General features: G+C 48.5%; 2 protein-coding genes across 9 annotated transcripts in view; one reads left to right on the plus strand and one right to left on the minus strand.

The window, feature by feature from the left end:
• Window positions 1-22709, minus strand: part of LOC103305723 (zinc finger protein 501-like) — a 262606-nt gene that overhangs the window by 194580 nt on the left and 45317 nt on the right. The window lies entirely within an intron of this gene.
• The window catches only part of LOC122173270 (zinc finger protein OZF-like), a 113602-nt gene that overhangs the window by 20070 nt on the left and 70823 nt on the right, over window positions 1-22709 (plus strand). For 3 of the 4 annotated variants that reach the window (XM_065569437.1, XM_065569438.1, XM_065569439.1), the window contains 2 exons: window positions 3160-3273; window positions 10525-14199. The exons of the other annotated variant lie outside the window; for it this stretch is intronic. In XM_065569437.1, coding sequence (XP_065425509.1) covers window positions 3160-3273; window positions 10525-12134 — 1724 coding nt within the window. In that variant the 3' untranslated portion in view covers window positions 12135-14199. Of the gene's footprint in view, window positions 1-3159; window positions 3274-10524; window positions 14200-22709 lie in introns of those variants that run through there. 4 annotated transcript variants of the gene reach the window in all.

A 22709-nucleotide genomic window follows, 5' to 3' on the forward strand; every position in this document is an offset into this window, starting at 1 on the left:
TTGGCAGGGGTTTATCGGCCAGTCAGGGACTCCCTAGTGACGTTACCTCGGCCGGTGTTGGACTCCCTTCAATGGTGGCTCGACCCGTGGGTGGTCTGCGCGGGAGTGCCTTTCCTCGACCCCGAGCCCTCCCTTCCCTGGCAACGGATGCATCGGATCGGGGATGGGGTGCACATCTGGGAGGCCTCAGAACCCAAGGCCTTTGGTCATGAGAGGATCTTTCGTTGCACATCAATGTCAGGGAATTACGAGCGGTGCACCTCGCATGCATAGCCTTCAAATCCCAGCTGGCAGGCAGGTGCGTTTCTGTCCTCACGGACAATACTCCAACGATGTTCCATATCAACAAACAGGGTGGTGCTCGCTCCTCTCCCCTTTGCTGGGAGGCCCTTGCATTATGGGACTTTTGCGTACAGAACGTAATTCACCTCACAGCGTCCTACCTCCCAGGGATGCACAACGGGCTTGCGGACGCCCTCAGCTGCTCGTTCCAGGGTCATGAGTGGTCTATCCGCTGGGATATAGTACTCTCAATTTTCCGGCTTTGGGGTCATCCCCAGGTGGACCTGTTTGCCTCCAGCGAGAACAGGAAGTGTCGTCAATTCTGCTCCCTCAGGGGACGCAGTCCGGGGTCTCTAACAAATGCCTTTCTCCTCTCTTGGGCAGACGGGCTATTTTATGCCTTTCTCCCGATTCCCATGGTTCACAGAGTAATCCTCAAGGCCCACAGAGATCACACTCGGCTCATCCGGATAGTGCCTGCGTGGCCGCACCAGCACTGGTACACGTCTCTCCTGCACATGTCTATGCGGGTGCCCCTCAGGTTGCCCCTACTACCGGACTTGATCACACAGGATTGCGGTTGCCTCCTTCACCCGAACCTGGAGTCGCTCCACCTTACAGCCTGGATGCTCCATGGCTAAACCCCGTGGAGTTGCAATGCTCTCATCAGGTCAGGCAGGTCCTTCTTGGTAGCAGGAAGCCCTCAACAAGGACCACGTACTTGGCCAAGTGGAAGCGCTTCTCCCTCTGGGCCACACAACGGGGTCAGGCTCCCTTGCTCGCCCCAGTCCCTCTGATATTGGACTATTTGCTACATCTGAGACACCTGGGACTGACTCTCTCTTCGGTTCGAGTACACCTTGCTGCAATCTCGGCGTTCCACCCTGGAGCGGGGGGTACCTCAGTGTTTGCGGATCCACTCGTTGGACGATTCCTCAAGGGCCTTGACAGATTGTTCCCGCACATTCGTCAACCTGTCCCTGCTTGGGACCTCAATTTGGTCCTGTCCGTCCTCACAGGGCCCCCCTTTGAGCCGCTGGCTTCGTGCTCGCTGTTACATCTTTCATATAAGGTCGCATTCTTGGTGGCTATGACATCAGCCCGGAGAGTGTCGGAACTCAGAGCTCTAACATCTGAACCTCCATACACCGTCTTCCACAAGACAAGGTCCAACTCAGGCCGCACCCAGCTTTCCTCCCTAAGGTGGTTTCCCCATTTCACATGGGTCAAGACATTTTTCTCCCGGTGTTTTATCCGAAACTACACTCCTCTGCGAAGGAGCGTAGGCTGCATTCCCTGGACGTTCGCAGGGCTCTCGCGTTCTATATCGAAAGGACAAGATCCTTCAGGAGGTCAACCCAACTTTTTGTCGCCGTGGCCGAAAGGATGAAAGGGCTGCTGGTCTCCTCACAGCGATCTCGGCTTGGATCAGAACCTGCATCCGGGAGTGCTACAGTCGGCCCAGTATACCAGCCCTGCCTATCACGGCCCACTCCACGAGAGCGCAGGCCTCTTCTGCTGCGTTCCTGGCCCAGGTCCTGACGCAGGAAATTTGTAGAGCGGCCACCTGGTCCTCAATCCACACCTTTATGGCGCACTACGCCATCACACACCAGGCCAGAGCTGATGCTGCCTTTGGCCGCGCAATCCTCCAGTCTGCAGTGACCTCCGACCCCGCCGCCTAGATTCGGGCTTGTGAGTCACCTGCTTGGAATGGACATGAACAATCACTCGAAGAAGAAAAAACGGTTACTCGCCTTCTCGTAACTGTTGTTCTTTGAGATGTGTTGTTCATGTCCATTCCAATACCCACCCTCTTACCCCTCTGTCGGAGTATCAGCAAGAAGGAACTGAGGGGGTGAGGGGTCGGCTGGTCCCTATATACAGCGCCATGAAGGCGCCACTCCAGGGGGCGCCGAAGCCGACCCTATGGACGCTGCTATAGTAAAATCTTCCGGCTGGCGTGCACGCGGCGCGCACACACCTGCTTGGAATGGACATGAACAACACATCTCGAAGAACAACAGTTACGAGAAGGTGAGTAACCGTTTTTTCTCGGTGGTGGCAGATGACAGAACAAGGAGCCAATGGTCTCAAGTTGCAGTGCGGGAGGTCTAGGTTGGATATTAGGAAAAACTTTTTCACTAGGAGGGTGGTGAAGCACTGGAATGGGTTCCCTAGGGAGGTGGTGGAATCTCCTTCCTTAGAGGTTTTTAAGGTCAGGCTTGACAAAGCCCTGGCTGGGATGATTTAGTTGGGGATTGGTCGTGCTTTGAGCAGGGGGTTGGACTAGATACCTCCTGAGGTCCCTTCCAACCCTGATATTCTATGATTCTATGACTGAGCCAAGTATGCTGCCAGATTTGAAAAAGCAGCCCAAGTCGTAATCTGCATGTGGATATTAGAGGACTTTAAAATACTGCTCTGAGCCCAGAAATTTTGGTTTTCGTGGGCACAACGCCCCAGAGGAACTCCTGCAGAATGCAGGGAAAATTCATAATGCACATTAGCCCTCTGAACCCCACCGACCCACGCTCACTCTACCCAGCTTCCCTGTGACTCTTCCCTTTTTCTCTTGTCCTCTCTTTCTCGGAAAGAAGTAGGTGGTTTCCCTGCTGGCTGCAATCTTCACCTTCTAAGCTACGGAGTTGCAGTCTCTGTGTTTTAGGCTCCTCTTTGAGGAGGATGGTCGGGCGATGTGTTTTCCCAGCAGAGATGGGGTTTGTTAAATCCCTCTTTAAGCAGAATGTCCTACACATCTGCACCTCTGTGGCGCTAGCCTCAGCACATTGCTATGTTAAAATGGCCTCGGGTTAAAACAATAATAAATTTGTGAGAAATGCCCTTGAGCCCACCTGATTTCCTTTCCCCGTGCAGAGTTTCCAGTTGTCACACCTGATGAGCTCTCTCACCTGGAAGAAGACAAAGAGCCGTGGGTCCCAGATCTCTTTCATTCAGAGGAAAGAGAGATCCTGAGAGGTACCTGCACAGGTGAGGAATCACTAAATCAATTCAAAACCTGTCCATGTCTGAAGGACACAGCTGGGGTTCCCGACAGAGACCTTGTGAGTTCTCTGAGTTCAGGATTCTGCCCAGCAGGTTTGTATCCTCAGGGCAGAAGTTGCTCATGACTTCCTACCCATCCTGAGTGACAGCTGGCAGTAACTTCCTCCTTCACCTCCCTTCCCCCTGAGTGTTTGGACGGGATTTACAGGCAGAATTGATCCCCTTACCTCTGCAGGACAGAATTTGGGGAAATTCAGTCCCTGATTTATGTCCATCTCTCCAGCACTTCTTTGGTTGACCAGGATGGTGATAGTGACCATGAAATGCTCAGGGAGATTAGAGAGTCTATAAAAATAAACTCAATAATGGGGCATTTTCACTATCCCCATGTTGACTGGGTCCATGTCACCTCAGGACGGGATGCAGAGATAAAGTTTCTTGACACCATAAATGACTGTTTCTTGGAACAGCTGGTTCTGAAACCCACCAGAGGAGAGGCCATTTTTGATTTAGTCCTAAGTGGAGCACAGGATCTGGTCCAAGAGGGGAATGTAGCTGGACCACTTGGTAATAGCGCCCATAATATAATTAAATTTAACATCCCTGTGGAAGGAGGAAAACACCAAAGAAGCCCACCATAGTGGCATTTAATTTCAGAAAAGGGACCTACACCAAAATGAGGAAGTTGGTTTACCAGAAATCAAAAGGTACAATCTCAAAAGAGAAATGCCTGCAAACTGCATGGAAACTTAAAAACACGGCAGTGGAAGCTCAAATTAAATGTGTATCCTAAAATTTAAAAAAAATGTAGTAAGAGGACCAAGAAAGTGCCACCATGTCTAAACTACAAAGTAAAAGAAGCTGTTAGAGGCAAAAAGCAAGTTAAATCCTACTGCGGAAAATAGAAAGAAACATAAACTGTGGAAAGCCACTGTAACCATGCCTTTGTGGGTCACAACTGACAATACCCAAATTCAGGACAAACGGCTGAGAAATAGGGTGGACATAACCCAAAACAGGAGGCTATTCTCCCATGAGATATACCAAACCAGCAACAAAAGTAAACTTCTGTTTCACCACACTGGCTAACAAGAAGTCAGAACAGCAGTTTCCTTAGGAATTCCAGTCCCTTGTATCACCAACAAAAACACTAGATTTATTGATGAGTGGTTCTTTAAAACCAATTTAATCAAATAAGAGGTTCTTCTGATCCCAAAGAACCAGCCACATGCCCAGGTCAAGTCAGATCTTACCCCAAAATCACACTGTTGCCAATCCTTTAGGACCTAAAATCTCAAGGTTTATTTATAAAAAGAAAGAAAGGTGAGAGTTAAAATTGGTTAAAGGAGTCAAATACATACAATAAATGCCAAGTTCTTGGTTCAGGCTTGTAGCAGTGATGGAATAAACTGCTGGCTTGATAAGTCTCTGGTTGCTTCTAAATAACTGGACGGTCCTCAGTCCTTTGGTTAGATGCTTCCATTAGTATAAGTCCATAGTCCAGAGGTTTGAGCAGGAAAGAGGGTGGATCAGGATAGAGGCACAGTGGAGATGTTTCCAGGGCCTTTTATAGCGTCTGCCATGTGGCGGGAAACCCATTCTTTCAAACAAAGCTAGTGGAAAATTACAGGTACAAGATGGAGTTTGGAGTCACATGGGCAAGTCACATGTCTGTGCCTGACTTCACTTAGTCCTGTCAGGAAAATCCATTAAGAGTAGATCGCCGTCTCCCATTGTAAATCAAGTGTCCTTTAATGGGCCACGCAATTTGAATAGTCCCTCCAAGATGCGCTGGCTAGCTACCATGTGGGCGTTACCCCAGGAGCCAACATTTGAAACCCAGGTGTAGAGCCAATGCTCATAACTTCAAATACAAAAATGATACATGCATCCAGATAGCATAATCATATTCAGCAAATCATAACCTTTCCATAGACATCTTACATGCCCCATTTTGTACACGATTGGTTGCAAATATATAACAGTGGTTGCAACAATGATCTATATGGTCATAGTTTAATCAGATAATGTCACAGCCACGTGTAAAAGTATAATCTGGCAGACCAAAAAAGAATTTGAAGAGCAACTAGCCAAAGACTCAAAAAGTAACAACAACACAATTTTTAAGCACACCAGAAGCAGGACACCTGCTAAACAGACGGGGGGCCACTGGCCGATCGAGGTACTATAACAGCACTCAAGGATGATAAGGTCATTGTGGAGAAACTAAATTAATTCTTTGCATCAGTCTTCCCTGCAGAGTTTGTGAGGGAGATTCCTACACATGAGCCATTCTTTTTAGGTGACAAATTTGAGGAACTGTCCCAGATTGAGGTGTCATTAGAAGCGGTTTTGGGAACAAATGATAAATTAAACAACAATAAGTCAACAGGACTCACCCAAGAGTTCTGAAGGAAGTCAAATGTGAAATTGCAGAGCTACTGACTATGGTATGTCATCTATCATTGAAATCAGCTTCTGTACCAGATGACTGGAGGATAGCTAATGCGATGCAAATTTTTAAAAAAGGCTCCAGAGGCGATCCCAGCATTTACAGGCCAGTAGGCCTAACTTCACTATCAGGCAAATTGGTTGAAACTCTAGTAAAGAACAGAATTATCAGACTCATAGATGAACATGATTTGTTGGGGAAGAGTCAACATGGCTTTTGTAAAGGGAAATCATGCCTCACCAATCTACTAGAATTCTTTGAGGGAGTCAGCAAGCATGTGGACAAGGGTGATCCAATGAATCTAGTGTTCTTAGATGTTCAGAAAGCCTTTGACAAAGTCTCTCACCCAAGGCTCTTAAGCAAAGTAAACTGTCATGGATTAAGAAGGAAGGTCCTCTCAGGATCTGGTTAAAAGAGAGGAAACAAACTAGGAATAAATGTTAAAGTGTCAGAATGGAGAGAGAGAAACAGTGGGGTCCCTCAGGGGTCTGTATTGGACCTGCGCTGTTCAACATATCCATAAGTTATCTGGAAAAGGAGGTGACAAAATGTGCAGACAATACAAAACTACTCAGGAGAGTTAAGTCCAGAGAAGACTGTGAAGAGTTACAAAGGGATCTCAGAAATCTGGATGACTGGGCAAGAAAATGGCAGATGAAATTCAGTGTTGATAAATGAAAAGTAATGCACATTGGAAAACATAATCCCAACTATACATACTGAATGACAGAATCTAAGTTAGCTGTTACCACTCAAGAAAGGATAGTCAGGGATCCACCCCATGCTCTGTGTGTCCCCAGCCTCCTGATTGTCAGAAGCTGGGAGTGGGCAACAGGGGATGTATCTGTTGATGATTGCCTGGTCTGTTTATTCCCTCTGAAGCAGCTGGCATTGGCCTGTGTCGGAAGACCGGATACTGGGCTAGACGGACCATTGGTCTGACCCAATGTGGCCGTTCTTATGACCCTGGCTTCATTTATAACTTCACATGAGATTTTTTGTTGAAGCAGAATGTACATGCCAGAACAGGGTATTCTTGTAACCCCTTGCCGGGTGGCAATTGAGGGACTCTTGGGTCATAATCACACACTTCCCTTATACTTCTAATCAACTGTGTGAAGGACTCATCTGCCTCAGGGAGTCAGCAGAACTCATGTAAACCTTTCCCTGATACTGATAGATCAATACTTGCCAACAGGGCAGTGTGCCAGCCACTTACCCGTGGGTTCAAAATTCATCTCCGATCAAACATGGAAAGGAGTTTGCTTTTATCTTGGCCTGCTCCACAACATTCCTGTTTGCTGCAATTCTCCACCAAAAATGTTATAAGAAGCACACGGGATTTTTATAGGGGAGAAGGCAGCACGCCGCATTTATTGAGAATACAACAGTTAGCACATGCTTTTTAATTACAGACCCACACCATGCACACAGTCCCGCCAGTTGATGTTTATAGTTACTAGCCCAGAGTTTGGATTAATTTAGTGGCCAGACAGATTGGTCGCAGAGGGGAGCAGGGCTCTGTCGGTTGCAATTCGATGCTTCTGGAGCGTGGCAAGACGAACCCAAAGTCCCACGGCAAAGCACTCTCTTTTTATAGTTTTTTTTTTTTTTTTAATTATTAAAGTTTATAAAGTTTGCTGTGTTAGTTTATAACCGGTCATTTTTTAATTGGTGTTATTTTTTAATATTAATATTTTAAAACACCGCCAAAAAGGTTATTTTGTTCCAAATTTAATTAATTGTGTTTTAAAATGCCAGCCTATACCTCAGGGTTGTTAATTTGTCCTTCCTCAATCATAAATGCGCGGTAATAGTTTTTTAGCATTAATAAGTGTTTTTGCTATTTATTTTTTTAAACTATTTGGTTAACAGTGGCCCTTACACCTTATTTTTTTCCTAATGCATGCATTTTTTATTTACACAAACAGTTTTTCACAAAAACCTTCAAAAAATATACAGCAATTTTTATATTAAGCAAAAAAAGCATTATAAATTAAACCTTACTAAATTTTGTAATTAAAACAGTACACCTTGTGGCCCGAGCCTTTAACATTCCTCTAAATTCCTTAACATAAATACAATACAAAATTCTATTTTTTACTTACTAAACCTTAAAACAAAAAAAATTGATATTTAACTAAAACGCCTAATTTATAATACATATAAAAAAAACATAATAAACATTATAACTTTGGCCTGATCTACACTGGGGGGTGGGGGGGATGGGAGGATCGACCTGAGATACGTGAATAGCGTAGCTGAAGTCAACGTATCTTAGGTCGACTTACCTTGCATCCTTACGGCGTGGGGTCAACTGCCGCCGCTCCCCTGTCGACTCCACTTCCGCCTCGCCGCGGTGGAGTACAGGAGTCGACAGCAGAGCAATCGGGGATCGATTTGTAGACTCGATAAATTGATCCCCGATAGATGGATCACTACCCGCCGATCCGGTAGACGTACCCTTATCTTAAAACAAAAAAACCCCATAATCAAGCATAAAAATTATTCTAATCTGCCCCTGCCTTAACATCAATACAAACACTAGCAATCTATCAAATGTTTCTACCAATATCCCAAAAAATCATTCTTTTTTGCTATTCAAAAAAAATAACAAAATAATTAAATCATATATTAATTCTTATAGTACAAATATAAAATTCTGGTCCTATACAACTGGCTTAAGAGAAGGCCATTGGAACAGCAGGAGTTTTGTAGGACAGAACTAGTATTCATTGGTGGCTCTGTCGGAGAAAGCTTGCACAGCTCCTGTCTACACAATTGCTGGCTCAAAGCCAGCACTGTTATTCCTCCACTTCTCTCAGCGCAGCATTTGCTCGCCATTTATTTTGAAGTGAAAACACGCTGCGTAGATGGTTATGCAGACTTTGCAGGTAAACTGTTAGGACTGGGGCTCTCTGAGTTGGTGAATGTCATGGTGCAAGCGCACCCCGTCCCCTTTTTGGGGCAGGAGAGGGGACATTATCGCCCTGTGGCTGAGTCCGCCTGATCTCCCTGAGCCTTGGAGTGATGCGGTGTAGGGACCAAAGGCAATATGGCTGCCCCCATCCCTCAGGGCTGCATAGCCTGATGGCCAATGGGAAGAAGTGTACCATCACCTAGGCGTGGTTGGTGGCCGGGGTAGGGGAACCTGGGCCCTCCCTGCTCCACCGGGTCCCAGCCCAGGACCCTGTCAGTGGTGAAAGTATTTGCCACTGAGTCAGTGGGACCGCAACACACTGATATCACCCGGTACATTCATTAGTCCCCCTGGGCTACTTCCTATTCTGTCCCTGATGCTGTGGTCCGGGCACCTCTGGGGTCTCCAGGTTCCTCAGCCTGCACAGTTCCTGGTGGCTCTAATCCCTCTTGGGTGTCCGTAGGTACCTGGGCGTCCGCTTGAGTCTCGGTGTCTCTGGCTCCTGCGGTCTGAGACTTCCGCAGCTCCCGGGCTGGTGCATCCTCCCTCCTCAGCGATCAGCCCCAACTGAGCAGAGCTGCTGCCTTTTATACCTGGGTTCCAGCCAGAGCATGCCCAGCAGAGTCGAGGGGGTGTGGCCTATTTGGCCCACAGAGTGGGGTTAACCCCTGCTGAACCAGTGCAGGGAAAGCATGCCCTGTCACGGTGAGATATAAAGTGATATTTAGAACAAGATCTCTGGGTTAAAAAATGTTTAAGTCTAAAATTTGGGATCTGTGAAGAGAACTCAGAGTCTGAATGGTTGTTGCATCAGACACCCTTAGAAGAAGGTAGAGAGAAGAAAACAGGGCCAAAGATGAAAAACATACTTTAAATGCCTCCAACTTTGCTCTAAAGTATTCTAGAAGCTAAGGGGTCTGGTCTAGAATTTGATGAACAAAACACAAGTTAACTGTATTAAAGTATCGAGGTACAGGACTACATAGCTCAGATGAATAGCAATGGGGTGAGGGAACTTTACCTTTAGGTCACCAACCTGTAGAATTCAATTTTTATTTTTATTTTTTTTTATGTCAACTTATTTTTAAGCTTTTTTTCAATTTGTATTGTTTTAAATTTTCATAATTGTGCAAAATAAAAGTTTTAGCCTTTTTTTCCAATGTTTATCCATTTTAAGTTTTCAGTTGCAGGAAATTATGCGGGGAAGTCAGACAATCATTATTTAATGGCAGTAGATGTTGAAAACAACAAGGAGTCTGGTGGCACCTTAAAGACTAACAGATTTATTTGGGCATAAGCTTTCGTGAGTAAAAACCTCACTTCTTCGGATGCATAGCTGTTGAGATTCGGATGAGTAGATGTTGAGATTCAAACCGTTAAAGCTTTTTCGCTGGGAAAACAAACTCTCAACCTCACGTGCCGAAATATACGAAGTCGGTATCCTTAAAGCAAACTCTGTGTTCTCAAGCAGCATTTTTCTTAAGTTGCCTATGTGAAATTTTGATTATTGACGGCAGTATTTTTGCTTGGTTTGTGTGTTTGCAGTGAAATTGATATTTATTGATAACAATCTAATCCTTCCAAGCTTACCAGTGTGAATCCACCGAAGTATGTGCTTAATTGAAAGCACATTAAATATTTAGTTGGGGATCGGTCCTGCCTGAGCAGGGAGTTGGACTAGATGAACTCCTGAGGTCTCTTCCAATCCTGATCTTCTATGAGTCAATGATTCTATGTGAGTGGTCTCATTGAAACTCTAGGGATTAGGGATTGCCAGAACACGAGGCGCTTCTGGCCTCTTCCACCGCAGCTAATTTGCATCATGGTTTGGTCTCCCCTTTTTTATTCCTTTTTCTGCCAATAGGTGATGGGATGCTGAGGGAGAAGGAAGAGCACCAACCTCAGCAGGAAGATGCTGAGCAAGACCAACCACACGGGGCATTATTGCAAATATCTGAGGAGGATGTGTCCAGGAGTGGTGAGCAGAGAGAAGGATGTGAGAGTCAGCACAGGCCAGAGAGGAAGCAGGGAAACAAGCCAAGGGAGAAATTGAATAAATCCATTAATAGTTGGGGACTTCACAAATACGTCAAGAAAACCATAGCCCAGCAGAAAATCCAGGCAGGAGCGAGAAACAACACATGCTCTGAGTGTGGGAAAAATTTCAGTAGTCGCTCAGTTCTTCTTAAACATCAGAAGATCCACACAGGAGAGAGACCCTATGAATGCCGTGAGTGTCAGAAAAGCTTCACTCACAGATCATCCCTTATTAAACATCGGAGGATACACACAGGAGAGAGACCCTATGCGTGCTGTGAGTGTGGCAAAAACTTCATTGACAGCTCAGCCCTTATTAAACATCAGAAATTCCATGCGGGAGAGAGACCCCATGAATGCAGTGAGTGCGGGAAAAGCTTCACTCAGAGCTCGGACCTCATTACGCATCAGCGAATCCACACAGGAGAGAGACCCTATGAATGCAGTGTGTGTGGGAAAAGCTTCACTCAGAGAGCATCCCTTATTAAACATCAGAGAATCCACACAGGAGAGAGACCCCATGAATGCTGTGAGTGCGGGAAAACCTTCACTCAGAGCTCAGGACTTTTTAGACATCAGATCATCCACACCGGGGCGCGATCCTATGCATGCTCTGTGTGTGGAAAAAGCTTCACTCGGCGCTCAAACCTAATTGTACATCAGAGAATCCACACGGGGGAGAGACCCTATGGATGCTGTGAGTGCGGGAAAAAATTCATTGACAGCTCATCGCTTAAGAAGCATCAGAGAATCCACACGGGGGACAGGCCTTATGGATGCTGTGAGTGCGGGAAAACTTTCACTCGCAGCTCAAATCTCATTACACATCAGCGAACCCACACAGGAGAGAGACCCTACGAATGCTGTGAGTGCGGGAAAAGCTTCACGGACAGCTCTCTCCTTATTAAACATCAGAGGATCCACACGGGGGAGAGGCCCTATGAATGCTGTGAGTGTCAGAAAAGCTTCACAGACAGCTCAGACCTTATTAAACATCAGAGAATCCACACCGGAGAAAAGCCCTATGAATGTGGTGAGTGCGGGAAAAGCTTCACTGACAGCTCAGACCTGATTAAACACCAGCGAATCCACACCGGAGAGAGACCACATACATGCTGTGACTGTGGGAAAAGCTTCACTCAGAGATCATGCCTTATTAAACATCAGCGAATCCACACGGGGGAACGACCCTATGGATGCGCTGAGTGTGGAAAAAGCTTCACTTGGCGCTCCAACCTTATTACACATCAGAAAATCCACACAGGGGAGAGACCCTATGGGTGCCGTGAGTGTGGGAAAAAATTCATAGACAACTCAGCACTTTTGAAACATCAGAGAATCCACATGGGAGCCAGACCTTATGAATGCAGCGAGTGCGGGAAAAACTTCACTCGGAGCTCCAATCTTATTAGACATCAGAGGCTCCACACCTCATAGAGACACTCTAGATGCTCTGAGTGTGGGGAAAAATGTCTATCGTTACTTATCGGGCCAACCGATTTTTTTCTGCTGCCCTAGCATGGTTAGGGGTGAAGGGTTTAACCTTGAACTCTTTTTTTTTCTTCTTGTTTTAACTGTTTTTCTTCAATCCTTTTCAGACTACGACTTTTTTGAATTGCATCCACTTTTGCTTTTTTAACCTGGCTTGAGAGCCCAGCTTTGTCTTTTACATTCCCCGTGATCTGCGTCGGTTTTATTTGGAGATTTTTTTTTAGTAAGGCTGTAACTTTTTTCCCCTTTGCTTTTTATTGTTTGCTGTTTTAATTTAGACACTTTTTGCCTCAGCCTGTGACATTTTTGCTTACTAGGACATACCTGCTTTTCCTTTGCCATGATTTGCGTGGCCTGAGTTACACGGGTGATGCGGAGGGTATTTGGATTTGACTTCAGGCTTATTTTTTCCTTGACCAGGCTACCAGCCTGAGTCCTGAGTTCCAGTAATGGAATGTATTCATAAATCGACTTGCTGACTATGTCACAGGGAAATTACAGGTTGCTACCCTACCCTGCAGTTCTTCCCTTTTGCACAGGAAACCAACCAACAAACCATTTGTGCCATCATCCCCTTCTCTCCACCACTCCTGGTTGGCTTGCTAAATCTGTTACTCACGGGTTTTAGAACCCAAAGCACTGGTAACTCAACTGGTTCTTGTTAGGCTGTGTGAGGAATAAATTAATGGGGACACAGCTAGTTTGTTTCACAAATGATTGGCACAAACAAGAGTGCTTTTACCTAAAATGATTGTATATATCACTAGTAATATAGGCCATGGTGCTTAATGCTGCAAAGCTTTAGGACAAGGTTAACCACACACAAGTTCAAAGACAAAGACAAATGCAAAGTGCTCCACTTAGGAAGAAAAAATCAGTTTCACACATACAGAATGGGAAGAGACTGTCTAGGAAGGAGTACGGCAGAAAGGGATCTAGGGGTTATAGTGGACCACAAGCTAAATATGAGTCAACAGTGTGATGCTGTTGCAAAAAAAGCAAACATGATTCTGGGATGTATTAACAGGTGTGTTGTGAGCAAGACACGAGAAGTCATTCTTCCGCTCTACTCTGCTCTGTTTAGGCCTCAGCTGGAGTATTGTGTCCAGTTCTGGGCACCGCATTTTAAAAAAGATGTGGAGAAATTGGAAAGGGTCCAGAGAAGAGCAACAAGAATGATTAAAGGTCTTGAGAACATGACCTATGAAGGAAGGCTGAAAGAATTGGGTTTGTTTAGTTTGGAAAAGAGAAGACTGAGAGGGGACATGATAGCAGTTTTCAGGTATTTAAAAGGGTGTCGTAAGGAGGAGGGAGAAAACGTATTCATCTTAGCCTCTAAGGATAGAACAAGAACCAATGGGCTTAAACTGCAGCAAGGGAGGTCTAGGTTGGACATTAGGAAAAAGTTCCTAACTGTCAGGGTGGTTAAACACTGGAATAAATTGCCTAGGGAGGTTGTGGAATCTCCATCTCTGGAGATATTTAAGAGTAGGTTAGATAAATGTCTATCAGGGATGGTCTAGACAGTATTTGTCCTGCCATGTGGGCAGGGGACTGGACTCGATGACCTCTCGAGGTCCCTTCCAGTCCTAGAATCTATGAATCTATGAAGGAGGAAGCTTTAATTGGCTTTGAGGTTGCAGTTCAAACACGAACAATCATTTGGTTTTGCTACTGAAATACTGAACAGCTCAGTGTGGATTGCACGGCCTGGGTGAAGTTCTGGGATTGAGGTTTACAATTAAATGGACAGCCGCCTCCTTGGGTTCCTGTTTTAGGATTTATGAGGGTTGGTGATCTGTTGTGTTAATTTCATCATTTGACTACATTGATAACGTGATTGCAATGCACTAGCATTGTTACCGCATTGATTTACCGATTTTGACTTTAACGTAAGTGTGTTCACCCAGTGGTTAATGTAGTCATGTATATAGCAGTTTAGTCTTAGTGATATGTGTTCTTGATTTTGGGTGGTTGTTTTTTTCAGTTTAAAAAAATGTATAAAGGGGAATCTGGAGCCATTTCTTTCAATAAGCAACGTGGGCCGGAACTGCCGAAAATCAGGGTGGAGATCAGCGAGTCATCTAAATTAACCCTTTGGTTCTCACAGGGGAGCAGCCAGAAGGCATATCCATCTCTGCTCCAGCTGTAACTGGAGGAGCTCTGGGCATCACAAGGGACAATGAGGCCGCCCCCCTCCCCCCCCAGGTTTTGAGGAATTGGGTGGGGCAATGTGGGAGTGACATGGGGTCGCTGAGGTGGCGAGAGTCTCTGAATAGTGGCAGGTGATGGTGCCTTGCTCTGCAGTGTCCGTCACGGCTATGCCCAGCCTGTAACCCCAACTGGCTGGCTGTGCCTAGTCAGGCCCAGCTGATGTTGGGGGGTCTTATCTGAAGGGTTGTTAATGGGGTTGAAGAGCCTGTATGGTTCAGCAAATGTGCTGGCAAAGTGAATGCATGTGTGTTAACAGGGCATATTGGGGCATTGCTGAAAAAAGGCAGAGTTAAGGTTGGGTGGGCAACCTTAACTATGCATTTCCTGGTTTTCAAAAGTTTCAAAAGTCAAATGGATGTGTGTGATCAGCAAAGCGGGGCCTTTAGATCCACCACACAGACTTCTGTCTGCTCAACTGATGGAGAAGCAGCAGTAGTAGGTTGTTATCCTGTATGTAGACTGGTCAGAAGAGGGGGATGAGACTCTCACTTTTCCAGGGAATTTCACAACTATTTGCTCCTAGCAGGGGAATGTAGAGAGTGCACTATCCAATCCCAGCTCAGTCCCTATGGAACACCAATAATTCCCATTGTTCCCCCCTCCCCCATGCTCCTAACTCCCTTCCACCCTCAGTAGTTCCTGGCTGTCTCCTCTCTGCTCCTCACCCCTTTGCATTGGGATCAGGGTGCTTATTCGTTATAGTCCATCCTGCTTGGTGCCAGAAGTGGGATCATAATGTGCACCAGAGAGACAGACTCCTTGCTTTCAATGCTGATGCTCGGAACCACAGCAAACTCTGGTGTCATGTCCATGGCTGCAGCATAGAGAGAGCCCAGTGGGATGGGATGAGAGTAAAGGAGGGTGGTGGAAGTAGGACAGCTTGGGGCGGGGATGGGGATCCTCTCTTTTTCCTTTTCTCTCCACTTTCTGTTCTTTTCTTTCCCTGCCAGGATGACAGCTTGTATGTCAGATGATAAAATTACTGAGATTGTAGGAACCATCAGAGCAGACGGAGCCCCGGGGGAAACTGCTCTTTCATGATTTTAAAGCTAATCTAATGATTTACGGTGAGCCTGATTGATCATTTTTGAACGTTTGGAGTTGGCAATATTGTGAAAATGACTTGAAAGTGTCAGTTTCACTCCTGATGAAAGTCAGTTTCTAAATTATGATTTGTAGTTGGGTAACACCTATAGAGCTCCAGCAGGTGCTGTATGAACTCACCGGGCCCTGCCCTGGTATGGTGTTTCCAGAAGTTAAATGATCTGTTCCAAGCTTTGGGAATGGCAAAAAAAAGTGATAGAAAGTCATCTGGCTTTTTTCTGCAATTGTCGCATTCAAGTGTTAGTAACAAAGTAAGAACAGACATTACAATTTTAAACCTACCCAGTGTCCCTTAAAGACAGGGGAGGGGTGGCTCAGTGGTGTGAGCATTGACCTGCTAAACCCAGGGTTGTGAGTTCAATCCTTGAGAGGGCCACTTAGGAATCTGGGGTAAAAATCTGTCTGGGGATTGGTCCTGCTTCAAGCGGGGGTTGGAGTAGATGATCTTCCAACCCTCGTATTCTATGACATGGCACAAGATGTCAGAACACATTAGTGTTAGAGGTGAGTCGGTCTAATATTTATTGAATTTTCTTTCTTTATATAGGAATTAGACACAGTTCTCCTGTCAGCTAATTTCTAAGTTAGCTGCAAAAAAACAAAACCTAGAGTTTTCAGGTGCCTAAGTAGGTCCCCTGCAATCACAGTTAAAGTTCCCCCCCCCCCCCCCCAAAATCTGAAATGGGGCCCCTGAACTATGATGCAGATATCTGACCCAGGAGATCCTTGTAAAACCGTGTTACATCTGCCAGTTAGCAGCAACCAGTCCCTGCCTCACACCCGCTTCCAGAATCCAACGTGGTTCCACACTGCCTGCTGCCATGGCCTGAACCCGGCCACACCCCGGTCTCTGCCGACACAATTCCCCCCCCCCCCTTCCACTGTGTCATGGCTAAATAGCAAGAATTGTCAATTTCTCTTCCGGCTTGAGCATGATGGAAGCAGACTGTGGCTCATAGCGTTGCTGGAGATTGTGGTTCGTTTCAGACCTTGACAATTCAGACAGTCTATTTCCGATTGCAAGCTGCAGGCCAGCGGTGATTCCAATCACAGGTCATCACCGGAGCACTGAGATTATCGGTGGCGGGCGGGGAGGGGGGTTGCTCCTTTCTTTCTTCAGCCTGGATAAACTCAGCCTTTGGTTCCACTCCAGGCCTTCCATGAAAGGACAGCAGCATAAACAGGAGAGAGAACGTTTCACCGGCAGGGTGGAAGATGCCCACATCCCTTCTCTTTGGCCAGTATTCCCTTTTAAAGGAGAGTAAGTTTCAATGGAATTGAGTGCCCCGGCTTGGACAAGAGACAGGTGTCACAAAGTGTGGGGAAGTCAGGGCCCTGCACCCCCCCCCCCCACTTCCTGCGATTCACCGTGACTCTCAGCCAGCCAGTAACAGAGAAGGTTTATTAGACGACAGGAGCCCAGTCCAAAACAGAGCTTATAGGCATAGCCGCCGACTCCGTGGGTGCTCCAGGGCTGGAGCACCCATGGGAAAAAATGAGTGGGTGCTCTGCACCCACCGGCAGCCAAGCTCCCCTCCCCCCCGCCCCTCCTCCTCCTGCCCCCGAGTGCGCAGTGTCCTCGCTCCTCCGCCTACCTCCGAGCGCTTCCTGCCTGGCCAAACAGCTGTTTGGCCTCCGGGAGGGGTGGAGGAGTGGGAATGGAGTGCGCTCAGGGGAGGGGTGGGGCTGGGGCGAGGATTTGGGGAAGGAGTCAGAATAGGGGCAGGGTGGGGACAGAGACTTTGGGGCAGGGGTGGGGCCTCATGGAAGGGGTGGAGTCGGGGCAGGGCAGCGGGGGTTTGAGCACCCACCGGTGAGAGCAGAAGTTGGCACCTATGCTTGTAGGTAGGTACAGGAAACAGGACCCCTCAGTCAGGTTCATCTTCGGGGATAGGGAGCCGAGACCCCCGTCTGGACCTCCCTCCGTTTCCCCAGCCAAACTGAGGCCCCCTCCAGCTGTCTCACCCAGCCACACACCCTCAGCTCCTCCTCCAGCCTTTGTCCAGTTTCCTGGGCAGAAGGTGTCACCTGGCCCCAAACCCCTCCTGGGCTCAGGTTACAGGCTTACGTATCATCCCTCAAGTGAAGTCACCCCTCTGATATCCCACCACCATCCAGCACCCATGCAGACAGTCCCAGTAAAACTCCCACGCAATATTACCAGGTCAATCCTCCGCACTCCCTGCTCCGTCACAACAGGTTTTACTGTTCATGGAGCCATGCCAAGGAAATGTTTTTTCTGCGTAAAACTCACAAGAGAAATCAAACTGCCACAGAGTGGCACCCTGGAACCCCCCCTACTGTCATATAATTATGCCATGCGTTGCACCAAGTGTGCCTGGCGAGGTATCGTTTTAGAAGTCGTGATCTGTTGAACATTAATCGCCTGTTGGCTTGTGTGGGAAGTCAGGCAGTTTTGCTCGCTGCGCGTTACTGAAATATGTTCTGAGCACTCACAACCAACCTGTCAGGTTCCACACTGGCGTAGCCAGACATGCTGATCGCCCATTAAAGGGAACCCACTCATAGACTTTAAGGTCAGAAGGGACCATTATGATTGTCTAGTCTGACCCCCTGCACAATGCAGGTCACAGAATCTCACCCACCACTCCTGTAACAAACCCCTGACCTATGTCTGAGCCACTGAAGTCCTCATCTTGTGGTTTAAAGATGTCAAGGTGCAGAGGCTCCTTCAGGGTTAGGATTAGGGTGGATCCTCCCACTCTTCCATGGGCCAGCTCAAAAGACTTCTCAGGAAGCACGAAGACAAAGGAAGCTGCTTGACCGGGGGTGGGGCAGACCTCCATGTCACAAGCATAGATCTTTCCAGCAAGCTGGAAGAAACTATAAAATGGGGAAGTGACATGTTGTCTCGGCCTCATGCCCGCCCCACAACTCAATACCTGGAAGCACGTCTGGAGGACAAAGACGCTGCAGCCACCGCTCACCGGCCGCCCAGCTCTGCAGGCAGCAACGCAGAAGTCAGGGTAGCAATGCCACAATCCCCCTAAAATAACTTTGCGACCTTCCCACAACTCCCTTTTGGGCAGGACCCCCAATTTGAGAAATGCTGGCCTCCCCCGTGAACTCTGTATAGCGAAGGGTAAAAGCACACAAAAGACCAGATTTCACGTGGGGCAGGGAGACCAGATTTCTCATTCCGTGATGCGGTTTTCATGGCCGCGAATTTGGTAGGGCCCTGTATAAAATGCAGTGAGCTGGCACGTATAAAAGTCAGCCAGGTCAGGAGCAGCAGAAGAAGGGGAAGATTAGAGAACCCTGAAAGTGTGAAGAACAGAAAGGAAGAAAATCTGAAAGTCGGGTTAATAAATGTGTATCCTTGGGATAATAAAGTCGGACGTCTGTGTGTGTATGTTTAAAGCTATGTATAAAGCTTAGAGTTTATTAAGCCTGAGGTCAGTATCCTTTATGTGACTGATCACCATCGGCCAATTATAATCCCTTAAGCCATCCCGACTGTATGACATTCCGGTTTGGGGCTCTTTATCTTGTATACCTGTTATATTTTAACTTAGGTTTAGATTCATTGTATTAGGAAAGATTGGTTACACTGAATTAAAGCATTTTGTTTGGGAAAAGTACTGCCAGGGTGTCAATCCTTGGAGTGGCAGGCTGTCTCCGTGGCCTCGCAAAGGGAGACCAGATCGAGTTTGTTCTAAAAGGATCCCTGAAGGGCATAGGGAGAGCGCTGGTAAACCCTGACAATTTCACTAGGGTGGCCCCCTCCTTTCACCTTGCGGGACCAGATGAATGGGTTAGCATTTGGGAACGCGGGTGTAAGCCATAGGAGGGCTTCTCCAAGATCCTTGAATCTGTTCTTAGGGTAACAGCTCGGCCAGCCAGAGACAGGTTTTTCGGCTAGTGGTTCCCTGTTAAAAAAAAAAGTGGCTCCTGAGGGACCAGACCAGAGCCATTCCCCACCTCAGGACCAGCCCTCACCAGCTCAGCCCAGCAGACCTAGTCACCTCCCGGCAGGGCCGATGAGTGCGGCCGGGGGCAGGGCCGTGGGGGAGTGGGTCTTGGGGCGGGGTGAGGGAGCAGGGAGTGCTTGGCAGTGGGGGAGGTTTGTGTGTTTTGGGGTGCTAGGCAGTGGAGGGGTGCTGGATGGGGGGAGAGGTCTGTGTGTGTTGGGGTGTGGGCAATGGGGGGTCCGTGTGGGGCCCTGTGTAGTTGTGGTGTTGGGGCTGTGGGGCAGGACATTGTACGGTGGGGCGCTAGGGAGTGGGAGTTCCATCTGGGCAGTTGTGGGGTGAGGGGGCCTGTGGGCAGGTGGCCTCTGGGCAGGGCTCATGGTCTGGAGGGCTCTGTGCATTTGTGGTGGTGGGCTCTGGGCGGGAAGGGGGTGCTGGGCATAGGGAGCCAGGGGTTGTTGGCACAGCATGGGCGTGCCCCCGCGGGGAAGGGGCATTGGCCGTACAGGGCCGGGCAGGCCCCTTTGCCTCAGGCAGCTGCTGGTTTGTAAACAGGCCCCTCGCGCCAGGTACCGACCTCCCCGCCCCAGGCTCCATTATCCCCATGGGGGCCCACCAATATGTTTGGGGCCGAACCGACAAAAGGTTAATCCAGCCCTGGCTGTGCTCATGTGACCCTGGACTCCATCTTGGGCCAGTAACTTTCCATACACATGGGCTGTGGGCTTTGTTTGGGACAGTAACTTTCCGTGCACATGGCAAAGGATATAAAAGACCCCTGCGACATCTCCAGTTTGCTTTGTTCCTGCTCTACGTCTCTGGATTGTAGATTGATGGCTAAAAGGAGTAGCTTGAATGGTGGACTGAGGACCTTCCAATCTTTCGGAAGTTGCCAGAGAGACTTTTGCAAGCCAGCAATCTATTCCATCCCTGCTCTAAAGACTTTGCAATCATTTGTATATACGTGATCTATTAACCATTTATAACTCTCTTCTCTTATGAATACATCTTTAGTTTGTTTACCAAGGATTGGCTAACTGTGATATTCGGGTAAGGTCTGAGATACATATTAGAATCATAGGGTTGGAAGGGACCTCAGGAGGTCATCTAGTCCAACCCCCTGCTCAAAGCAGGACCAATCCCCAGACAGATTTTTACCCCACTTCCCTAAATGGCCCCCTCAAAGATTGAACTTACAACCCTGGGTTTAAGCAGGCCTATACTCAAACCACTGAGCTATCCCTTCCCCCTGACCTGAAGGTAAGTGTCTGATCCTTTGGGATTAGTAAGAACCTCACATAGAGTGACCAAATCACAACAGTAAAATATTGGGACACATTGGGACGCCATCAGCCCCTCCCACAGTCCACCCCCACTCCTCCCAGGCTCCGCCTCCACTCTGCCCCAGGCCCCGCCCCCTCCCTGCTCAGCCCCCCTCCACCGCGCCCTTCCTCAGTTCTCCACCCACACTCGCCTCTTCACTTCCCCGCCCGCTGCTCGCTCACCCGCCACTTGTCCCTATGGCACCAACTTCCCCTCTACCTGGTGGGTACTCGCCTGCTCCGCCGCCTCTTCCCGCCCTTGCCCCCCATTATACCCCCTTCCCGCAGGTCCCCGCCCCTGCCCTGCTGCATCCCCGCTCCTCCCCTCCCTCCCAGAAAGTCCAAAGCGCCGCCAAACAGCTGTTAGGCGGCAGGAAGTGCTGGGAGGGGGAGAAGAAGGAGGTGAGGCGGGGGAGCTGGGTTGCTGGTGGGTGCAGAGCACCCACTAATTTTTCCCTGTGAGGACTCCAGCCCCAGAGCGCCCACGGGGATGGCGCCTCCTTACCTGAATATCGGGACAAATGGTGTCCCGATCATACATCGATCAGGATGCGGGACAAAGTGTTAAATATCGGGACAGTCCCGATTTTATCGGGACATCTGGTCACCCTAACCTCGCATACGGTGAAATGGGTTTTCAATTGCCTCTCATGCTATTACAGCTGTTTGTGTCGACGGGAGCCAAGGGCTGGAATGCCTAAAGGGGACTGAGTTTGGCCTCTGGTCAACCAGCGTGGTACAGAAAAAGCTCTTCTATTGCTGAATCTAGTTATAGACTAAACCTGCCATCTGCCCTGCGTGTGTCATTCTCGATGCGGTCCATCCCAGGCACCCAGGCACAAAGACATTTATTCCTTCCAGGGAACTCTTCTAGGAAGGCCCGTGCTATCTCTGCTCATCCTAGCAGGAGTGAGAGGAGAATCGTAGACTCATAGAATATCAGGGATGGAAGGGACCTCAGGAGGTATCTAGTCCAACCCCCTGTTCAAAGCAGGACCAATTCCCAACTAAATCATCCCAACCAGGGCTTTGTCAAGCCGGGCCTTAAAAACCTCTAAGGATGGAGAAGCTCCGGTGGTGCCCTTAACTCCAGGTTGGTCTCACAGGGGCAGGCAGAATTGATTCCATTTGCTGCTGCAAATGGATGTCTTGAGAGAATTATGAGTGGTAGTTGATTTTGCTAATGGGGTCCTATGGGAAAGCCTCTTGGCACATCCTGGGAACCGGTGAAGATTTCAGCAAGTTACCAGATAGCGACCCTTAAGAACTGGAGTGGGGAGGGGTCGGGCTCTGGGATGGAGTTTGGGTGCTGGGTGCAGGCTCTGGGCTGGGGCATGGGTGCAGGAGGAGGTGAGGGGTGCAGGGTCTCGGAGGGAGTTTGGGGGCAAAAGTGGGTGTGGAGGGAGGGGGTGCAAGAGGGAGTTTTGGGGGTGGGGGTGCAGGAGGGTGTGCAGGGTGCAGGCTCTGGGAGGGAGTTTGGGGATGAGAGGGGGTGCAGGGGGAAATTTGGGGACTGGAGGGTGTGCATGGGGAGGGGTGGGTGAGTGCAGGCTCTGGAAGTGGATGTGGGGGTTAGGTGCTTACCTGGGGCACCCCCTCCGGCAGTGGCTCATAGGTGGGGCAGGCTGGGAGGGGTCCCCAGGAACCCGCACACTGCTGTCCCCAGGAACCACCCCCGCAGCTTCCCATTGGCCACAGGTGCGTTTGGGGCGGGGGCAGCGTGCAACTGTTTAAATTGCCTGGGGGGTGGCAGGCAGGGCTGGGGGATGTGTGTGCGGTGGGGGGGGGGAACTTTGCTGGAGTTGGGCCCCTGGGCCAGGAATATTCCTGGTGCCTGGTGTGACGTTATTGATATAATCTGGGACCATATAGAACATGGTTGCAACCAAGGTCCTGTAGTGGCACCAAATCTTGCATAAAGGGGGTCAAATGAGGTGTCTAAGACAAGG

Source organism: Chrysemys picta, chromosome 16 (assembly GCF_011386835.1).
Source record: "Chrysemys picta bellii isolate R12L10 chromosome 16, ASM1138683v2, whole genome shotgun sequence".
NCBI lineage: Eukaryota > Metazoa > Chordata > Testudines > Emydidae > Chrysemys > Chrysemys picta.